Genomic DNA, 17723 nt, shown 5'->3' with positions numbered 1-17723 from the left:
GAGACTTCCAAACAGTAAACAAAAACGTAACTTATGGGTGAGTGCTTTCAGTGTATTCTGTTGATTATTACCTGTCTGTATTATGTTGCAGCTCAGCTGATTTTGAAATGATGGCAAAGGGAGAGGGACCTAAGTGAGAGTGAAAACACAAGGTACATTTAATACTACTGTTGTATATAAGTAAGCATACTAAACATGTATTCTATCACTGTATTATATAAGTAATCTTGTTAGTGTATATGAATAACCTACTGTATGGCAGGTGGAGGGGCAGTGATGTTACAGGTGGATGAGCAGTGGTGCTGGCAGGTGGAGGGGCAGTGATGTTACAGGTGGAGGAGAGGTGGTGCTGGCAGGTGGAGGAGAGGTGGTGCTGGCAGGTGGAGGAGCAGTGGTGCTGGCAGGTGGAGGAGCAGTGGTGCTGGCAGGTGGAGGGACAGTGGTGCTGGCAGGTGGATGAGCAGTGGTGCTGGCAGGTGGAGGGGCAGTGGTGCTGGCAGGTGGAGGGCCAGTGGTGCTGGCAGGTGGATGAGCAGTGGTGCTGGCAGGTGGAGGGTAGAGCCATATGAAATCCGCGTTCACGGAATCGCGGACGGAATCGCGGAATTGACCAATAAAAATGGAATCAACTGTAAAACGTGGAATATTGCAGAATTTGCCATAATTTGGACTGAAATTCCGTTTTCGGGAGAACGATGGAACGTTTGGTGCAAAGCAAAAATGACCGGGACGCTAACACGTGTTACAACGCACACGTCACTTCCACACTGCTTCACAACAACACAGCAATGTCCAAGCGTGTAGCTGCTTCGGTATCAACATCATCATCTAAAAAGCTACGAAATTCCACACTAAACCCTCAATTCAGAGCACAGCAGTATCCGAATGATTTTTATGCCTCCGGCGATAAGTTATTTTGTAAATATTGTCAACATACCGTGGATTGGACCCGCAAAAATACGTGCGACGATCATTTAGTCTCGAAAAGCCATGTCAGAAACAAGGGAAAACACTGTGCTTCCCAAAACACACCTGCACTTCAAACTACAATTACAGCAAGTACCTCGTCAGCAGATTCAAGACGAGAGTTTGTGCAGGACTTTGTAGCTGTTTGCGCCGAGTCAGACATCCCTTTAGCAAAGCTGAAGAAGCTGCGACCATTTCTAGTTAAGCACTGCAAGCAGGGAGGAGCGCTGCCCGAGAACGAAACAGCCCTTCGCCAAATCCATCTGCCCCGTGTGTTTGACCAACATATAACGGCTGTTTTGGAGAAAATCCGTGGGAAGAAGTTGTCGGTGGTTGTTGACGAGACGACCGATACCAGGGACTGCAGTGTTCTAAACATCGTCATTGGTGAGCTAATGAACAGCCTATTAACATGTCGTTTAAATATCCTAATTTTTTTTACATGCTGCAGTGTGCATTGTCAGCATGCAAAGTGTGATGACGATGATCTCTGCCTGGTGATCACAATAGATACAGCTAGAGGGCGAGGCTAATCAATGACACTATTGTGATTAAATAGCTATGTACAGTAGTCCTACATTTAGGACTATAGATGGAAATTATAGCTCCTTGCTAAATCTGGTGCACCAGTCTATTTTTTTAATGCAAATGATTGTCAGTGCACACTGTCCTTTATAAACAAAATAAACTAAAGGTGCATAAATTATGCATTACTGTATTTCATCACAATAGAATAGATACTATAGCTAGGCTACTGACATTGTGATAATGTCAGTAGCTAGCTGTATCTATTGTTTACACTTGAAATGTGTATTTTTATGTTGTGCATTTTTATTTTGTCACAATATTATTTGGCTTAAATATAATAATCTTTTGCTTGTGTTATCTTTCATTGCAGGTGTTGAAAACCAGTACTATCTGGTGGATGTAATTTTCATGGATCGATGCAACCACTCAACAGTTGCCCAAGCCATCATACGCTCCTTCCACAGCAATAATCTGGAACTGAATGGGCAGTGATCACAGATAATGCCTCCTACTGTCTGAAGGCATACAGGGAGATTCTAAAAGGAGTGATGCCCAAAAGTGTCCATGTAACGTGCCTCTGCCATATCATAAATCTGGTGGGTGAGACCTGGCAGCACTACAGATACTTCTCTGATGCTGCATCACTTGTGGCAGCGATGAGATCTGTCTTCTGCAGGAAGCCTGCTAGAAAGAGAAGATGGGTGAGCTTCCTCATCAACAAGGAGTTTGTGCACACCAAGGCTCCTCCTGAATCAGTGGGCTCCAGATGGAATAGCTGGTTTGAGGCAGTGCAGTACCACGCAGAGCATGTTCATCTGTACAGAGAATTTTTGTTGGAAGAAAATTCATCAGCCCAAGCAGTCACAAACATCCTCAGCCTGCTAGAAACAGAGGAAAAGATGCAGGCCCTCACTGTGAAGCTAACCTTCATCGCAGAAGGCTGCTCCAAACTGATGACAGCTCTGACTATCCTAGAAGGAACCCATCGTACCACAGCAGTGTCTGCATACAACATCATGGAGGACCTGGGCTCTTACCTAGTGAATGGAACAGCAAAAACATGCGGGTTTGGTGCCAAGACAGATGAGCTGCTGAGAAAGACGGGTGTTCGAGAGAGGAAGCAGGTTCTTGACGATCTCCATGATGCCTTCCACTTGGCCTTCACAAAGTTCTCCAAGCACTGGGACATGCACCCAGCCAGAGAGATCTACAAGCTGATAAGAGTGTTCGATCCAAGGCAGGCACCAGTCATGGAGAAGCGGATGGAAGCCTACACAAGACTGATACCCATGGCAAACCCATCACAAGAGCTCAGTGAGCAATGGATTGCCTACCAGCACTCCAGGGAGCCCTTGGCAGCTGATGTCACTCTTGCTGATTACTGGAGGGGCATGAGTGTGAGATTCCCAAAAGTTGCAGAAATGGCAATGTCCTACATCTACTTCCCAGTCAGCTCAGTTGACTGTGAGAGGAGTTTTAGCAAGTACAAGACTCTCCTTACAGACAAGCGAGGCACTCACCGAGCTCAACACAAAGAGGCTGACCATCATGTACTTCAATGGAGATGTCTCTGATAGATGGAAGACTTAAATGGACAGACAGGAGCTAATAAGGAGTAGTAGTACTAGTCATACTACTACAGGGAAACAGAAACACGTTTTATTGTTTTAGTTTCAAGTTTTCAACTAAATTCAGGTTACTAAGTAAGTTGTTGCATATTTTCTGATGCATTTTTTCATTTATAATGAAAAGCGTAACCGTTTACAGTTATTGTGTTTACAGTTATTGTATTGAGTGTTTTGTTTACAGTTATTTATCTTTTTTACTTGAAGCACAGAGAGAAAAGTTTGCTTAAAATGTGTTAACTCAGAAGCCAGAAGCCAAGGGAATGTTTTGTTTAGTTTTTTCTTTACTTGAAGCTTATAAGCACTTTAAAATTGAACTGTAGCACTTAAACATTAAAAAAGACTGTTATATCTTATTGAATTGTGGACATTTATTCATTCCCACTTATTAGACACTATTTCTGATGGTAAAATTAGCGTAAAAAGCAAAATACAGAATTCTGAAATATTAAAACGGAAAAAACGGAATTTGGCAAAAAATAAAATGGAATTTGGAAAATAATAAAACGGATTTCATATGGCTCTAGTGGAGGGGCAGTGGTGCTGGCAGGTGGAGGGGCAGTGGTGCTGGCAGGTGGATGAGCAGTGGTGCTGGCAGGTGGAGGGGCAGTGGTGCTGGCAGCTGGAGGGACAGTGGTGCTGGCAGGTGGAGGGACAGTGATGTTACAGGTGGAGGAGCAGGGATGTTGGCTGGGTGCTGGCAGGTGGAGGGGCAATGGTTAGTCCAAATATTTCCATTGCAACGACTAATGGGTTTGATAGCAGCTGTGGATCTTTTTGGGGGTTGCTGGATGTTGAAGCTTGGCTGCTGTTGTTCCTTTTCACCTTTTGGGATTGGCTCTTGCTTCCAAGATGGCCATCTTTTAAGGTTTTTTTTTCCCCTGTCATTTCGGGTTTGTTTTGCCTCGATTCTCAGCCTAAGCCGTATGAATCTTCTCATGATTTTGTCTTGTACTCCACAGCATGACGGAAGCCTGCTGGAGAGTGCCTGAGCTTCTTTCTCCAAGACACCCACTGCATTGGGGCGCTGCATGAGGGAGGAACCAGTCTTGGTCCTAAATAGTTCCTCAATTTGGCGAATGAAATCAAAGGCTTCTTGGGAGGGACGACAAAGAGCACCTGCCTTGAAGTCTTTTAAGTTCACTAAAATGCTGTTCTCATTCATAACACTCCGTTCGATGTCTCACTATGGGATGCGCCTCATCGCGGAGCAAACAGAAGCATCAATCTCATTACGCCAATCCTGATTGGCTGGTGATCTTGACGTCAGCGTCAGGGAATCCACCCCCTATAAGTAGCTTGCGCTACGCCGCATGCGTCATTCAAACACCTCTTCTCGCTTCAGAGCACATCTCTATATTGGTAGCCGGGCTAGCTCACACAGTCCACAGACGGAACCAAGCTATCCAAGCTAACTTCGGTCGACGGGCGCTCGCCGGCTACTTCGATATATACTTCTGCAAGAAGACTGTTAATACTAACACACCAGTTAGTATTGCAAATCGACCTCGCCGTTTTCTCCTCGGGAATAAAGGTAAGGTTTTGATTTTTTCAAGCTCTGAAAGTGTCTTCCCTCACTACCGACACCACGGTAGCGAGGACGTTTTTTCTTTTTCTCTCTCACACCAGAGGAGGGGAAGATAAAAAGGGTATTAACACACCAGTTAATATTCTTTGAGAATAAAATTCTACACCGTCGTTTTTTCTCCGGATTAACGACAGTTGGGGAAGTATTTTTTCTCAGCAACGTACCTGTTACAAGCGGGTCCTCTCCACGCCGTCACCACGGCGACCGAGATGGACGCTTCTCTCCCTCACACCAGAGGAGTCAGGGACTCGGAGGCTCGGCTCTGTGGCTGCGGGTTGAAGATATCAGGCACAGACTCACACCAGGTCTGCTCGTCCTGTCTCGGGCTGGAACACGCCCAGGAGGCTATCGACAACCCCGGCTCGTGCGGACATTGTGCCCGCTTCACCATCAAGAGCCTCCGCCGACGGCTAGCACGCCAAGCTAGCTTGTCGGGTCAGGACTCCCTCATGTCCTCTTATTTACCGGACGGAAATCAGGACACGGGGGCGTCCACCACAGAGATGGAGCCCCGCACTGTGTCGGTCTGGGGCTCATCAGTAGTGGCAGCTGCAGAACCGGAGTCCCGCGCCGTGTCAGGCTGGGACTCGGTGGCAGCGAGGGACGTGCGAGCGGAGCCCCGCGCTGTGTCAAGCTGGGGCTCCCAACTGGACCTCACCATGGTCTCGCCCGCGGATGATGTCCCGGAGTTGGACTACATGGAGGACGAAGAGGATGAAACCTCTGGATTCCTCCTGTCCGACTCTGATGAGCAAGACGATGATGTCTTCGTGTCATCAGCTCAGGCTGCAAAGCCGGGAGCGATGGCTGCTCTCCCGGGCAATAGCACACCAGCTTCGCCCTGTCTGAGTATAGACCTGCAGGCCTTGTGTCAGCGTGCCGCTGCCAGACTAGACATCCCATGGCCCGAAATGGCCAAGGAGACCTACAGGTCCCGTTACGAGGGGAAAACATTTGCCCCAAGCAACGAGGACAAAGAGGCAACTCCTGCCGGTCTTCCCGGAGATGTTGGATGAGGTGTCGGTCTCGTGGAGAGACCGGCCCTTCAGCAACAAGGCCCCAATCCAGGGTGCCTCCTCCCCTAGACTGCGACGGTATGGAGAGGCTCGGCCTGCTCCGCATACCGCCGATGGAACCGCTGGTGGCAGCTCACCTCCTCCCGAGGATGGCGACTACACCGAGCAGGAACCCCACGCTGCCGGCAAAGGCGGACCGGTTCCAGTCAACCATGACTGAACGGTCCTACAGAGCCGCAGCATTGTCTGCCAGGGCTTTGAACATTTCCTCGCTGCTAACCGCTTACCAAGCGGAGCTCTGCGAGGATCTATCGAGTAATCCTGGACCGGCAGTACTGGACGAGATAGCAGCGATCACGGACATCTGTCTCCGCGTTCAACGCTGCGCCGTCCAGGCCACGGGAAAGGCAATGGGAATTATGGTGGTGCAGGAAAGAGCTAGATGGCTCAACCTCACCAACCTCCCAGACCGGGAAAGAGAGGATGTGCTGGACATGCCCATCGTTCCCGAGGGGATTTTTGGATCTGCGCTCGCTTCTATGCAGAAGAGATGCGAGTCCAAGAAGAAGGAAGACGAGGCCCTCCACCTCTGTCTTCCTCGAATGGTCCAGCCGCTGCCTTCACAGCGGCAGTCCCTCGCCCAAGCTACCTCAGCTGCTCGGTTTAAAGTACCGAAACAGCAGAGGTCACGGCCCGCCCCGAGTCCCCAGCCCAGGCAGGAGACGAAGGCGAATTGGCCCAGAAAGTCTCCGGTTCCGGCTGCAGCCCAGGCGCAGCCAACCCGGAATTTCGGCCAGCAGGCGAGGAAGAAGAAGCTGGCGGCCTGACAGCCTCCTCTTCTTCCCTCGGTGACGGAGCTGGAAGGTTCCCCAGCTCCAGATGTGTTCCCGCTGCCTCGAGAGATGCCTCAAAGCCATCCTCAAGTGCACCAAAACACATGTCACACTATTGCTCTGTTTTCTCGGAAATAAGCATTTTCCGCTGACGCATCCAGGCCTCAGGCTGAGGGCGCAGCTCAGAAAAAGGAAAGAGAAAACAATAAAACCAATAAACAGCCCACCATTTGTTCCCCTTTTGAGAGCAGCTACGGCCTCTCTCAAAAGGCGGACGATGAACGGGTCTGTGAAGGCACCGCCGCCACGCGCATGCGCAGTAACGACTGGGGCTGTGAGGCTACCACCGTCACGTGCAGGTGCAGTGCCGGCTGGGGTTGTGAAGGCACCTCCGTCACGCGCATGCGCAGTGTCGGTGGGGACTGTCAAATCGGGGTACCCCCGTGTTCAGACACTAGAGGGCCCCATAACACAACAAATAGAGACTCAGAGGGCAAAAGACGTGACATCTCCGCTGGCTCTAAGGAGCGAACAGTGGAAGATGCTCACAACGTCTGCTTGGGTGTTCAAGACAGTTACACGGGGTTACAGACTCCAATTCGCTGTCACCCCCCCTTGCTTCTCGGGCGTTCTGTATTCACAGGCCCGAGGGGAGTCAGCCCACATTCTAGAAAGAGAGATTCTCTCACTTCTAGAAAAGGAGGCTATATCTATAATACCCGCCGAGCAGAGTCAGAGCGGCTTTTATTCCAAGTATTTCCTCGTTCCCAAACGGGGAGGGAACGGAATTCGGCCAATACTAGATTTGAGGGCTCTGAACAAATATCTAAGAAGATACAAATTCAGAATGCTCACTCACACATCTCTGCTGCGTTTCGTGCGACAAAACGACTGGTTTACATCAGTCGACCTGAAAGATGCGTATTTCCACATCCCAGTATATTACCCACACAGGAAATATCTGAGGTTCGCATTTCAGGGGATCTGTTACGAATACAGAGTACTTCCCTTCGGTCTGTCTCTCAGTCCAAGAGTGTTTGTACGATGTACGGAAGCCGCGATAGCCCCGTTAAGACAACAGGGTATTCGCCTGGCAACCTACCTAGACGACTGGCTGCTTCTCGCACAGTCGGAACAGGAGGCTATTACGCAGACAAATGTCCTCGTAAAGCACCTGCTCAACCTGGGTTTCATAATAAACACAGAAAAGAGCATGTTGTGCCCGGCACAGACTGTACTCTTCCTGGGTTCACACCCGCCTGTCAGCGGAAAGAGTGAAAGCTTTCAGAGCTTGCCTCGCTCATTTCCAGCTGCGCAAACATGTTCTTTTCAGATCATGCCTGCGGTTACTGGGGCTCATGGCGTCAGCCATCCTGGTTGTACGGCTGGGACGGTTACACATGAGGGAGTTTCAGCGCTGGGTAGCCGCTCTAAAACTAAACCCCGCGCGTCATGGAGCACGGAGAGTGATGGTTACTGTGAAATGCGTAATGGCACTGCGCCACTGGCTGCACCCGACTTTTCTGGTACGGAGCGTGCCTATGGGTGCTGTCCTTTCACGGAAGGTGGTCACCAGAGACGCATGTCTGACAGGCTGGGGAGGTATTTACGAAGGTCGTCCGGTGAGGGGTCTCTGGAGCAGAGACCTCCAGCGGTCGCACATAAATTACCTGGAGCTTTTAGCGGTGTTCCTCACCCTAAAACGCTTTCTGCCTTTTCTCAGAGGACACCATGTCCTTGTGAGGACGGACAATACGACCACAATATCGTATATAAACCGACAAGGGGGTTTGCGCTCTCTCCAGTTACACATGCTGGCACGCAAACTGATCTTGTGGAGCTGCGGCCGTCTCCTCTCTCTGAGAGCGATGCACGTACCGGGTGTGATGAACCTCGGGGCAGACCTGCTGTCCCGGGGTGTACCACTATATGCAGACTTGACTCTACATCCAATGGTTGTGAGCCAGCTGTGGGTGCGTTACGGCCGAGCCGCGGTAGATCTGTTCGCATCAAAAGAAAATGCTCACTGTCAGCTTTTCTTTTCAATGCGCGATCAAAACGCACCATTAGGCGTGGACGCGCTCGCGCACATTTGGCCTCCGGTCCTCCTGCTTCCTCCACTAGGTCTCTTTATGACTGTAAGTGGAGGGTGTTTGAGGACTGGTGCCTTCAAAAAGGGCACACCTCTTTTCAATGCCCTGTGGGAGTGATTTTATCATTTCTACAGGACCTAATTGATAAACACAGAGCTTTCTCCACGATCGAAGTCTACCTGGCTGCTATTGCTGCATGCCATGTGGGTTTTGAGGGTAAGACGGCCGGCCAGCATCCTCTGGTCTGCCGTTTTATGAAGGGAGCTCGCAGGCTCCTTCCTGTTTCCAGGTCACTGGTGCCCTTATGGGACTTGACAGTGGTTTTAGATGGGCTCACTCGAGCCCCATTTGAACCCCTGGAAGAAGCTGACATGAAGCACCTGTCACTCAAGACAGTGCTGTTACTGGCCCTGGCATCCGCCAAGCGAGTCAGTGACATTCATGCGCTATCTGTACATCCTTCATGCACTCAGTTCGCCCGAGGGTTAACGAGAGTGTTGCTGAAGCCCAACCCTGCCTTTATACCTAAGGTGGTTGGTTCATGTACCCCCTTTGACATTGAGGCATTTCCTCCGCCGCTGTGTCCCTCCGGGGAACAGCAGCCGAATTTGCTATGTCCAGTCCGTGCTTTACGCACTTATATGGACAGATCAAAAGAGTTTCGTCATAATGACCAACTCTTTGTGTCCTGGGCTAACCCTCAGAAGGGCAAGCCTGTTACTAAGCAACGGCTCTCTCACTGGATTGTGGAGGCAATTGCTTTGGCTTACACGAGTCAGGGTCTGCAGGCACCTTCGGGTTTGCGTGCTCATTCGACTCGTGGTCTGGCTACATCCTGGGCTTTGTTCAGGGGTGTTTCCATCCAAGACATTTGTGCAGCAGCGAGCTGGTCCTCGCCGCTCACTTTTGTCCGCTTTTACAGATTAGACGTCTTTGCTCCCAGTGTGTCCCATGCAGTGCTGGGCCCCCTGCTGAGTTAGAGCTCTAACTGTTAAGTTCTGGTCGGTCTTGGTGACTTTTGAGATAAGCTCGTCTGGCAATACGGGAGCTACAATATCCCATAGTGAGACATCGAACGGAGTGTTATGCATGAGAACTATAGGTTACTTACGTAACCCCAGTTCTCAGAGTAACATGAAGTGAGATGTCTCACCAGACGGCCCTCCTTGCTATGGTGAAGCGAGAAGAGGTGCTTATTTTGAATGACGCATGCGGCGTAGCGCAAGCTACTTATAGGGGGTGGATTCCCTGACGCTGACGTCAAGATCACCAGCCAATCAGGATTGGCGTAATGAGATTGATGCTTCTGTTTGCTCCGCGATGAGGCGCATCCCATAGTGAGACATCTCACTTCATGTTACTCTGAGAACTGGGGTTACGTAAGTAACCTATAGTTTTCACCAGAAGGACTCATCATTGTGCTCTGTTGCAATTTTGCATTTTTCACAGATGCTGGCAAACTTGATGACTTTGTGGACTATGTAGCCTGCAAGATGGAAGAGAATACATTTCTCATTTTTTGTGAGGTGAGTTGCTGCTCTGTTCACCTCCATCAGCTGTTCCACTCTGACTGATGGAGTGATATTTTGCTCCACTGTGTCCAGGAAGTCTGTCAAAAAGCTACTGTGGTCTTCCCAGAGCTGATGGTGGTGAGGAACTGCCCCACAGATACGATTCTCAGTGCATGATGGAATTCCACTGGAGTTGTGACAGGATTTTTAGACCTCACACAGTTGAAGGTATTTTCAAGGCAGTCTTGTGTGAACCTTTACGTTAACACACACCTGTGTCCTTGTGTTAGCATATCCTCCTGTATGGCCAAAATTGATGATTCTGCCATTATCACCCCTGTTTGAACAGGCTTCCAACCTCCCTTTTGACCAATCTTCATCCCACGAAACAGATGGACGATGTTCTGGAGGAAGGTGATGGCCTTTTGGTACTCCTCCATCTTGAGCCTGCTCAGGGCTGTAATTGGATGGCGAGATGACATGAGATCAAACCAACGATCAACCTGCTCCAGGAACCACGCTGTCGTCAGGTAAGACAGAGGGCGGTTTTCTTGCTGCACCATGTATTTCAGCCCAGCACTTGTAGCCTTTACTGAATACATTTAGAGCAAGACCAACGTTCATCTTATCAAAGTGACTTGGCTCGATGGCTGCAGCTGAAAGATGGGGGGCTATTTTTAATGCCATCCCTTCTTGAAAGGTAAATAACTCCTTAATGGGGACCACTGAAACCTCGTTAGAGGGGAGATTCTCTCTGTTTACAATATCCTCAGGAATTATTAAGACCTGCCCACGGACAAGGGCACTTTTAGATTTTTTACCAGATGTGGGACATCGGGCATGAAATAAAGCTGCCTGTCTGGTTTTGCTGGATGAGGCACGGGGGCGTAGCTGGAAATTCTGGGCCCCATGAAAGAACCTATTTGTGGGCCCCCAATCCATGCGAGTGCGCGCTTGGCCATTTATTTATTGATGAAAACGCATAATATGGTTTTTACCTATACATTCGGATCAGCAGTTCAGCACCTGAACTGTTGGTGGGTGAGCCTAGTAAAGGATGTCGCATTGCGTTCATCTTCAATGCAATAGTCAACCAAAGAACCTTGAGTCGCACTAGCTAGGCATATTTTCCCCTATTTCTGTGACAATGTTTTCTGATACTCAACATACAAAAGCTGTTACTTGTCCTGTCTCTCTGTAATCCCATCTCCAACACAAATAGTCTACTCAAGCACACTATTAGGTTGACAGACACTCACATTTTGATGTGCTCTGAAGTATACAATCGTTCCCTGCTTCGATATACCTTTTACGAAGCAGATTTTGAACTGTCGCGGGCAGAGCACTAGCTTTTTTGCTGTAGCGGCCGGGTTGCTGCTTTTCTCAGCAGAGTGCTAAAGCCCTACCTGTTACATGCGCAAGTAATTTGAGGAGGCGCGAGTGACAAGTGTTGAGCTATTGGTGGGGACAATTCAGGATTCTTGGATACTGGTGGGGTCATGACCTTGCGTCCACCCCTAAACGACACGATGAAACCCAACCTCGAAAACCCTGTTGAAGTTAATGAACTGTAATGGACTGCAAGAAATCAACATGCACTGACTATCAACTTTATCTTCTGTCTATGTAATTGAAAATTACACCCAATACAGGAATGAACAAACAAAAAATCTCAACATTCTTTGACTTATTAAATTAAGATTTGAACAACACAAGGACAAAAGTATAAATTAACTGAAGATTTGAACACAATTATAAAACAATAAACTCTCAGGACATGAACACACTTACAGCAAACAATGAAAAATGTAGTGCTAGAGCTCTTTGAAATCAAGTGACAGAGCCAGCTTGCTTTCAATCGATAACATTGCAAGGCTGTTCAACCTCTCTTGCGACATGGTAGATCTTAAATAGCTCTTGATAAGTTTCAACTTACTAAATGATCTTTCACCACCAGCTACGGTAACTGGGAGCGTCAAGAACATTCTGAGGGCAATGCAAACGTCTGCAAAAACGCTCTGGAGTTCCATCTTGTATATTGCATTCAGTAGATCAAGAGAGCTACAATCAGGGGGGAAAGTGGCAGAAAATATTTTATTGAGATGCCTTATCTCACTCTCAAACTGATCTGCGAGATCCTGTGAGTATTTCTCCCTCAGTGGCTGACACACAGAAGCCATGACACTGTCACTCAACTTCCCAATTTTAAGTATGGCAGCAAATTCTTCAACAATATTTGCTGTTGTTTGGAACCGAGTGTCCAAGTCACTTATGATCTGGTCCATGGCAGTGAAAAACACAGTGTTACGGAATGTTGTTTCTGGCCTATCCTCCTGACTTGTTCCTTCAGCAGTTTCATCATGAAACCTCTTCCTCCCCCTCTCACGGCAAAGTTCTTATTTGAAATGAGGTGGAACCTCCATTTCCTTAGCTACCATTGATGCCTCAGACAGAATAGCATCCCATCCATTTCTGAGAGTCTGCATCTCATCTCTTAGTGCAGCAACATGACCTGCCTCCACCTCTATTGAGATTTTCCCTGATCACATTTCTGTCATCAATAGATTGCAATACTTTCACCCAAATGGTGAGAAGGACATCAAATGACATGAGGTAGTTCCTCAGACCAACAGCTTCAGATCTGGCCTAACCTGTGAGACTGCATGAGCTCAGTATGGTAGCAAGGGCTTCAATGACACCAGGTAGATGCTTTGCTACAGGTTTCACAGCATCAATTCTCACACTCCAGCGAGTGTCAGATAGCCTATGTACAGAGCAACCTGTTTTCTTTTTGTATATAGACCAACGAGATGGACTGGCACTTACTAATGTGTAGAGGCGGTTAATGTAACCAAAAAAGTTGGACACTTCAGGGCTCGATTCTGCAGCATGCACTCCTACCAGATTCAACGTGTGGGAGGCACAAGGTGAGAAAGTAGCAAGATTATTCTTTTTCACTATTTGGGCTTGGACTCTCTTGATTTTCCCTGACATATTCGCCCCATTATCATACCCTTGCCCCCTGCAATCACTAATGTCTATCCCTAGATCCAGAAGCACACTCTCCATCATGCCTGCTATTTCACATCCTGTTTTTCCGTTTAAATCTTTGAATTCAATAAATCTTTCAGTGATCTCCCATTCGCCTGTGTCTTCATTATAATGTACATATCTTATGAGCACAACATTTTGCTCGTGTGGGAAATGTCAGGCGTTGCATCACAAATCATTCCATAGTATATGGCATCCTCCCTTTCCGTCAGAATGGTTTTTAAAACCTTTCCCCCACACAATACAATAAACTTGTTCTGGATGTCTGGGCTCAGATAATGAGTTAGCTGGCTTCCTTTTTTGGATGTCCTGATTTTGTCTAAGTGGTCTTTCAAGAGTGGATCATATCGTGACAAAAGTTCTAGCGTACCTACAAAATGTCCATTGTGGACATCGCCCAAAGCATGCGTTTTACCTCGGAAAGCTAAATTCCTCATTGCCAAGTGCAGAGTGACATCAAGGAGTCTCTGCAAGATAACTTTGTTTTTCTCAATTTCAGACTGTAGCTCTCTCTGCAACTGATGATCAACGCCACATGCAGTCATAACCGAACACTGTAGGTGTTTCCATCGCAAACAACAGTCCCTGTGATTCCTACTTGTTTCATGGCTTGGGAATTTATCATACATGCGACGCCACTCGACGTCACACATCTTGTATCCCTGGGGCCGTATTCACAAAGGATTTTAGGGCTAAAAGTAGCTCCTAACTGGCGAATTTAGGAGAAACTCCTAAGCATAATGGGCGTGTCAGTCTTACATTTAGGACTCCTAATTTTATTCACAAAGAGCAATTCACAAAGTATTTTAGGCCTAAAAGTAGCACCTAAGTCTGGGAGAGCTTAAAAGTCCTCGAGAGGACTCCTAACTCAGTAAGACCTATTCACAAAGAATCTAAAAATGGCTGAGAGACGAAATGTTTTGGAGACAATGGAAGACTGTGAATTGATCAAGAGATATAGGCTAAATCGTGAGGGTATCAAACTTGTTGTGGAATTAGTGCGGGATGCAATAACATCCCCGACTAACAGGAATAACCCGATTAGTCCAGAAATAAAATGTTTGGCAACACTACGATATTTAGCAACAGGGAAAATGCAACTTTGCAATGCTGACGATTTAGGAATATCGCAACCATCAGTCAGCCGTGCCATAAACCAAACCATCAACGCGCTCTCTAGACCACATATCATCCAACAGTTTATCCGGTTTCCTTTGGACAATCAACAACTACACAGGATCAAAGCCTACTTCATGGCAATGCAGGTATGCCCGGTGTGGTCGGTGCTATTGACAGGACGCACATAAAAATAATTGCGCCATCAAAAGATGAGGACGTGTTCGTCAATAGAAAGAAAGTACATTCCATCAACACGCAGATTGTTTTCATTCATCATGATAGGGGGACTTGAACGGCGGTATGGGCTGTTATTGAAAGTGTTTAAGTGCTGGAAATATGCTCATTATATAATAGTTTGCAGAGTGCTTTTAATTGCCTCCTCGATTTAATGCAATTTACGTATTTTTATTGTTTGCTCTCTCTTTAACGTGCATATACAACGTCATTATCGTGGTCTGCACAAACTTGTCATCATGCGTGTATTCTGCTAACTGCACTGTCCATAACTATTTGATAGGAATACATTTCTTGCCTAGGCTATTTCCTTGTTTTTCGGTGATTTAGTGGGCTCGTTTGTGGGATGTTGCGGATGAGTTTCACCGAGACCGCCTACTCTGAACAACCAATCACCGTACTGACCGCTTCTAAACTCATGCACGAGAATCGACGTCATCCATAGCAACGGCGCGTCACTCTTAGTTCACTCTTAGTGATGTATCCTTAGTATGAGTAGGTCTCAGCGGCTTTGTGAATAACTTTTAAGAAAAAACTCCTACGTAAAATGTTTTAGCGCGAGTTAGGAGCACTCCTAGCGGTAAGATAAAATGCTTTGTGAATACGGCCCCTGGTCACTACTCAAAGCACTAAGAGAGGGTATTTTTTGCTCCTTGGAGAAAAGAACACATGGTATGCAGAACAGTGCATTTGCACTTTCACTGTGAATCAACCAGTCCCTTTTCACTTTTCCCCTACCCTTATCTGCTTTGGCGTATTTCAAGTATTCTGGAAATATCTTTCCCTTTGAATCATGTGGAAATTCTTGATCTGTTTCTCGCATTGCTAATTTCTTTACAACAGTTGCCCTGTCCATGTCACTCATCCTAGCTGGGAACAACCCTGGGTCAAGTGATAGCAGATCTTCTACCTCAGACACCACTACAGGTGGCTCAGTATCTGTGGCATCCTGTGTCGGAGCCTCACTTTGTCCCTGACATTGACTGTCCATAGCTGCTTCCTCCTCATCTGTGCTGCTTTCATGGTCCCCGACCTCTTCTTGTACTGGTACTTCTGCCTCTTCACCTTTGCTCTCCTCGTTGGCTGCCTTGCTCGAGGGCCCTGGCTCTAGAGCAGAGTCCTGCACGGTCTGATTTTCAAGACCCGCTCCCGACCCGCACCCGCGACGTGCAATACCGAACCCGCCCCGCTACCCGCACATATTGCCAATTAGTTCCGCAACCCGACCCGACCCGTCGGCACAAGATCCGCAACCCGACCCGAACCCGCATATGTATATATATATATATATATATATATATATAGGCCTATATACTGTATATATGAGCAGTGAAAGAATTTACAGAATTCACATGAGCACGATTAAAGGGAAATGGAGCTCCCGAGAGAGCGCTGCGCTGCCTTAAATACAAGCTGTAGGACTTTGAGGAGCTGTCCACTGTGTCCAGTAACACTTACTGAAAATAAACCATTCATTTGTTGCATTTCCCATAAATGTTCAGCTGGACGATGTATTCGAGCTGCTTATGATGCAGAGAATCATGCAATTATGAATACACGCAGTTGCGTATTTGGCTCAAAAAGCGTGGGATGTTAATAATTAGGCTACATAATAATAATAATAATCAAGTAGCCTAACCTACGACGTTTAAAGTGATAATTGTTGGCCATTTCATATGTGAAATTTGGATAGTATACTTTAAAACGAAGGCAGCCTAATCCAGGAAATACAATGGCGTTCATTCCATTTAATTATATATATATATGTAGACACATTCATTAGATGGTCCTCCGCCCCTCCCAGAAAACGTGACTTATTAAAAACGGAACGTTATCATATTGTTATGCAACAATCACGTGCATTTATTTGGTTTAATGTTACAATCATTATGGCTGACGATATAAAACAAATTGAAGCCAACTGAAACCAGTGCAATTGCAACAAGGACACTTTTAAATTGTTTAGAACAGTCAAGCTGGCTAAAGCCAAAACAACAGACATATAGTAGACCTAACACACTTTTTTTTAACAGACGTATAACCTTTTACAGAGTCTGTATTATTATATAATATACGAAATATATACGTACATATAAAACATATAAAACGTACATATAAAACAACATATATTCCATATAACACACTTTTTTTTTAACAGACTTTTACAGACAGGCTGGCTAACGCCATGTTCATCTCACAACTCAGTGTTTCTTTAGATTACTATGCAGAAAAAGAATGTCATCAACTGTCCCTGGTTTCAATTGGCTTCTCCTTTCTGAGACCACAACTCCAGCCGTGGAAAAATCTCGCTCACTCGCGGCGCTTGAAGCTGGAATGGAAAGAATCGAACGAGCAATGTGTGCCACATTTGGAAACCTGGTTGCATGCTCCTTCCACCAGCTGAGAACATCGAAATTCTCCTCCTTCGGTGACTTGAAGTCGATATATGCGCTCACTTCATCCTGAGTGCACTCATCGCTGGAAGAGGAATCCTCGACGTCGGATAATCCCTCCGATTGTCTAGCTCTCTTCTCGGGCGGTGCTGAACTGACAGTGGCAACACGTTGTGTGGGGCCTGCACGCCTCTCTTTTATGTCTAGAGAGGTGCGAATAGAGGGCTCAAGATTAAGCATATGGAATTTTATAAACTTTACAAATAGATTTCCTAATATTTTACATTTCATATTTTAAATGATGAAAACAGACAAGCAGGCGAATAAGCATATACAATACAGTAACAGTGGGCTATACTGTAACGTTAGGATAGTAACTTTTTTCCAATCCTACCTCAATTTAATTTTAATACAGTATGAAATAAACTATGAAGTCACTTTTTTCTTTTTTCCTTCGGCCTTACCGTTCACAAGGCGCCGCACTTCGTTGTGCACTGTTTCCATCGAATGTTCCTCCACAAGCAGCTTCAGACTTTTCAGCTTTGGGTGCAAAAACATGGCCAGTTTGTGCAGGAGGTGTATCTCGTACTTTTCAACCAGAATTGTGAGACATTTTGCCTTTAGAGAGGAGAATGTCAGGTTGTCAGTGGAGGATGGTTGCAGGTGGCGTTTGAGGCGATCAAGCCACACAGCGGTGAGGTGAAGGGTTGGAGTTTTGGATGCCTCCAGTGCCTTAGTAGCCTCCTTGAATCTCTGAAGAAACATC

The 17723-nt window shown here is 46.8% G+C and overlaps 1 protein-coding gene across 1 annotated transcript; it reads left to right on the top strand.

The window, feature by feature from the left end:
• The first annotated feature begins 562 nt into the window (after positions 1-562).
• On the top strand, positions 563-3232 carry LOC307041836 (uncharacterized protein). The gene is made up of 2 exons (XM_079685379.1): positions 563-1353; positions 1865-3232. The coding sequence occupies exon 2, from the start codon at positions 2043-2045 to the stop codon at positions 3066-3068; it is 1026 nt and encodes a 341-aa protein (XP_079541505.1). The 5' UTR covers positions 563-1353; positions 1865-2042; the 3' UTR covers positions 3069-3232.
• Positions 3233-17723: the final 14491 nt, after the last annotated feature.

Source organism: Notothenia rossii (assembly GCF_949606895.1).
Source record: "Notothenia rossii genome assembly, chromosome: 5".
NCBI classification, from domain to species: Eukaryota; Metazoa; Chordata; class Actinopteri; order Perciformes; family Nototheniidae; genus Notothenia; species Notothenia rossii.
This window is presented reverse-complemented; position numbering and strand designations above follow the sequence as displayed.